This window comes from Austrofundulus limnaeus, unplaced genomic scaffold, assembly GCF_001266775.1.
Source record: "Austrofundulus limnaeus strain Quisiro unplaced genomic scaffold, Austrofundulus_limnaeus-1.0 Scaffold482, whole genome shotgun sequence".
Taxonomy (NCBI): Eukaryota; Metazoa; Chordata; class Actinopteri; order Cyprinodontiformes; family Rivulidae; genus Austrofundulus; species Austrofundulus limnaeus.
In genome coordinates, this window is record NW_013952884.1 from 45,964 (window position 1) to 50,623 (window position 4,660).

At 40.4% G+C, this 4,660-nt stretch overlaps 1 protein-coding gene across 1 annotated transcript in view; it reads right to left on the reverse strand.

Annotated features, from left to right (window-relative positions):
• Positions 1 to 4,660, reverse strand: part of f13a1b (coagulation factor XIII, A1 polypeptide b) — a gene marked incomplete at its 5' end in the record, with an annotated part of 13,566 nt that overhangs the window by 6,605 nt on the left and 2,301 nt on the right. The window contains 10 exon segments of the mRNA XM_014025527.1: positions 1 to 214; positions 751 to 904; positions 1,042 to 1,130; positions 1,223 to 1,326; positions 2,236 to 2,374; positions 2,658 to 2,832; positions 2,932 to 3,039; positions 3,119 to 3,237; positions 3,309 to 3,557; positions 3,692 to 3,880. Of these exon segments, the coding sequence (XP_013880981.1) occupies positions 1 to 214; positions 751 to 904; positions 1,042 to 1,130; positions 1,223 to 1,326; positions 2,236 to 2,374; positions 2,658 to 2,832; positions 2,932 to 3,039; positions 3,119 to 3,237; positions 3,309 to 3,557; positions 3,692 to 3,880 (1,540 nt within the window).

Sequence of the window (4,660 nt, forward strand, 5' to 3'; positions counted from 1 at the left end):
GTGTAGTACACCACGCTCCCACTGACGTAGGCCTCCACTGTGCGCCGCTGCTCGCTCTGATTGATGAACTCGAGGTTCAGCTCGAAATCATTACCAATGCCGACCTCCAGGGTTGGCAGGACCACATCCACGTCAGCCAGAGGGGGGTTGGACTTCTCCTGTTTGCAGCCATACTCCTCTGCTTTCTCCAGGACCGTTCGCTCCTCTGGGGTCCCTGGGTTGGATTGACAAACAGGATCCACTTTGTAGCAAAATTGTGTTTGGCTTCAAACAGGCTGGTTGTTGCCAAAGTCAAGAAAGTGTTCAAGCCTAAAGTGCACACTTTGGGTAAAGTGAAGTCAGAACGACACCTAAATAGAACTGATGTCCAGAGCAAAGTGACAAAAACCCTCAAACTAAAAAACACTGCCTGTTCTGGCAATCAGACTTCAGAGACACACAGTACTTTACTGCTCAAAAACAGCAAAAATGGTCAATATTGATCCATCCATCTGATTTGATTTTCAACCTCCTGTTTTTTTCTTTTGTTTTAGCTAAAATAAACCTAACTTACAGACTATAGTTGTATAGTAATCCATGAGTTTTGAGTTATTGTGTGGAAAAATTCATGTATTTGAGTATTATCACTTAAGCTGATTTAAAAAAAAGCTCTTCTAATGTTTTCTTTGGCAGATGTTTGGTTAAATCAAAAGCTACAGCAGGAAAAACACTTCTGCTTGGTTTAGCACATGGTTCAACGTGGTCGCTGACCTTCAGAAAACTTGTATTGATCTGTGATGTCGCGACGAGTCTCGTTTCCCACAGCTTTGGTCAGAACCATGCGACCCACGTGAGTCCGGTTCACTTTGACCGTCTGCAGGGTCCCATCATTCTTCCGAGAATAAAACACACAGTCGCTGTTCACCTGCCGAGGAGGGGAAGGAAAAAAAACTCACTGAATTAGATCAAAACTCAGCAAATTCAGCTACTTGTCACAAAACATGACATGATGGAAAAAAATCTCTTTGAGGTAATTTTCTTTAGAACGTTTCCAAAAAATACCTCAGCAAACACAAAGGCAGCATCAAATGGGTAACAGATCTGTCCATGTTTGATAGCCTGGACAGATGCAGGCCCACATCGGTACAGGCCTTTAAAGATGAATAACAGGACAATCATTTTTTTAAGCAGACTTCTTACATTTCTTGTTGAATTGCAAACTATATTAGTTTATATTAGTTACCATCACTGGTCTCCTGTGGTGTTGCATCAACAACCTGCCAACCACCAAAACCTGGAGGGAGGTCTGGTCTTGACATGTAGCACTCGTTCCAGCAGTGATAGTTCCTGACAACAACAAATGCTCAACATATCAAAAAACAGTGGGAACAAAACACATTTATCTTGTATTTTTCTTATACAACAGGTTTTTTTTTTAGATACGAGCTGTCTCGGCCCATTTTTTGCTTTGAGCTGAGAGCTAAAATTTGCATCACAACCCAGTTTCAGACACCCCACTGCTAGTTAGCGCAGCGATTGCCACAGTGAATATCCACACAGCAGTCTGTGTTACTCGTTTGCTTTAAGTGGTTAGCTCGCAGTGTTAGCATCATTGTCATGCTCGACACATGTGGGTATTTACTTTCAGTTCAGCCTTTTCCTCCAATTCCTTTGAAGTAAATTACTTAAACTAGTTTACTGCAGTACATTCTATAGTATTGTGTTTTACATGCAAATTTTGTTGCTCATTTTGTTGGTAAAATTATCTCTATTTTTATCTTTGAGTCTTGAAGTTTTTTTGCTTGCTCCTTGGGTTTCTTGTACATAAACAGTGACACCACACAATGCAACCACAGTTTTAAAACATGATTCTAAAACATGTCGATTAAAATGACGACAACAAACAAAATATTCAAATTACAAATGGTTCATGTTTTTGGTATAACATCTTTTATAGCAGAATATTAGTTTTTGTAATCTCTGTTAATGAGCAGAAACACTAATACTAAAATAAATCAAAACAAACCAGCTTACAGAAACACACATTCAATAAATACATAATAGATTCTTACATGGTACTCAAGTGTCTAAAAATCTGACTGAAAATTCCCTCATCCCAAATCTTATTACAAATTTGCTTTTGTGAACTAAGCTTCTTCTATTTTTATTGAATACTTGTTTTATTGTTCTCCTATTGGTCACTGTGTTGAACCAGGTTAAACAGTTGAATGACGTTCTGAATGAAGAGTTTAGTACCAGATAGAGTCCTTGGTGCGGTTTCGATCAATTCTGCCGTTGTCGTCCAGGATGATGTCGGTCTTTAGGTTCCCGTTGTTGTCATGGGCAGAGAAGTAGTTGGTGACAACTCGAGCTGGAATACCCAGACAGCGCAGGACTGAAACACAGATATTTCACATATTATTAAGGGATATCTCATTGTCTTTTTATTTAATTTTAGAAACTGACTACAAATAATGTTGTAATGAAAAACATTTGTGAGACTGTGATATTGCATGAAAGGACACTAGTGTGATCAAAATAACTATGCTGTTTTCAACATAAGAGCCTCGTCTTTCGGCTACGTCTTTAATCTCATCATGTTTTTTGGACTATGATGTTTCCTGGAGTAAAAAAAACAACTTTAAATGGATATGGATTAGACAGCATTCAGCTCTCACAGGTGTTGAAGACAGCAGCGTAGACCCAGCACTGAGCGTAGCAGACCGGCATCTTGCTGCTGGCGTAGGTGAGCAGGATGTCAGTGCTGCCGGTCCAGGAAGTGGGCGCCACGCCGTAGGTGTAGTCACCAGTCCAGTTCCCCACCAACACACCTTCATCATCATGAGAGTTCAGCTGGAGAGAAAGCAACAAAGGTTTGGGTGATTTGGGTAGCAGTAATCATCATAATGGATTTTTTAAAGGACATAGAAGATGAGTGTTTTTTTTCCTCACCATGGCAGAGGCTATTCTGGTAATCTTGACGGGGTCTCCTCTGTTGGTGATGGGCATCCCAGCTCTGTCCATGATGTACAGACAGGCATCCAGCACTCCATAGTTAAACTGGACAAAGGAGAAGGAATAAACCAACAGTCCAGACTTATGTAAATCTGGAGCAATCTCCATATTTTTTATTTCCTACCTGTCCATAGTTCCAGTTTCTCTCAGCGATGTCGTCGTAGGCTCCATGATAGATGATCCCGATCTCATTCATCACACACTCCTCCCTCTCTTTGTCATCCTCCAGAAACACAGCATCATCTAAGAGGGGAAATACTGACTCAGCATTTAAAAACATTTAAAGCTTAAACTCTTCTGAACTGTACACGAACCTGCCAACCAAGGATTAAAGAGGATGTAAAGATCTCGACTGTTGTCCCGCTTGGTCCTGCGGATGCCAAATGGCGTCTGCACGGCCACATACATTTGATATTTTCCCACGATGCAGTTTGCATCAGGAGTAATACCCATGGTGATTATGCTGCCATTGTTTTCTGTGATGCGGCCTCCCCAGGTGCTCTGACGGTCTCTGGTAGGAAAGACAGGAACGTAGGTGCCCTTACTGTACTCTGGGRTGGAACCTGAACAGGAAATGTGGGCAAAATGAAGTACGTAAATGAGCTGGTCAAAGTTTCTACTTTAACGTCAGAATTTTCTGAGCAGTTTAACCATGAGAGATTCTGAGATCACTGAGACGCCTGGATCAAAGTCGTACCAATAACAAACTCCAGAGCAAACTTGTCCTCGCTGGGTTTGTAGGCACGATCGAAGGTGATCTTGACTTGGAACTCTTGTCCTCGTCGAACAATGAGATAGTCTGAGTTGTACAGCGTGGTGTGGTGATCAGTTTTATTGGTCCCATCGGGCATCTTCATCATGTCCACATCCCAGATGTCCAGGAAATCTAAATGGACAGAAAGACGAATACAATGATGGAGACAATAAAATGTGTCACAACTCTAAGAAATAAACTCTGAGGAACGATTGCAGCAAGAGCTGAAGAACCAAGGACTTTTTAGTTTGTCTTACTTGGTTTTGTTCTTTTAMTTTACTTTTCCTGTCCCAAAATCAAAGGAACCAGAATTGATCCTTGGAGGACACCATGAATAAATTGAACTGCAGAAAACTATTTAACTTAGAGAATAAAAAACTGCAGTTATCAAGATACATATAACAACTTTGAGCTTGCCCTATTCTTCCACTTGAGCGATTCTACTTCACTTACTGAAAACTCCGGTCCTCTACCAGAGGRGTGGTTGCTTGAAGGTTTTGGGTAGTATCTTAGCTGATCTTTCTCTGGAACAAGACATGCATGGACAAGGACAGAGAACCTAACACTGATGTAATGCTACTATGCAGAGAAGGGAATTATATGAGAAGGAGGAGACCAATAAAAACTTCAATACCCAACACCCAGATTGACCTGGAAACAAATTCGGACCCCAGTGTGTTTCATAAATCTTGTGCCAGCAGGAATCGAATTTGAATTGCTCAGATTGAAGCTGAATGTGCATAATTTGAAATTTAATGCACTGGTTTGAAAATGAATTTTACTAAATTGAAACTGAAATGAATGATTTGAAACTGAATTTAAAGTTTTGTATCTGAATTAATTTGTTTTGAAACTGTATTTTGGTTTATTAAAGGGGCAATATCATGTAAAATCAATTTTTTGAGTTTTATA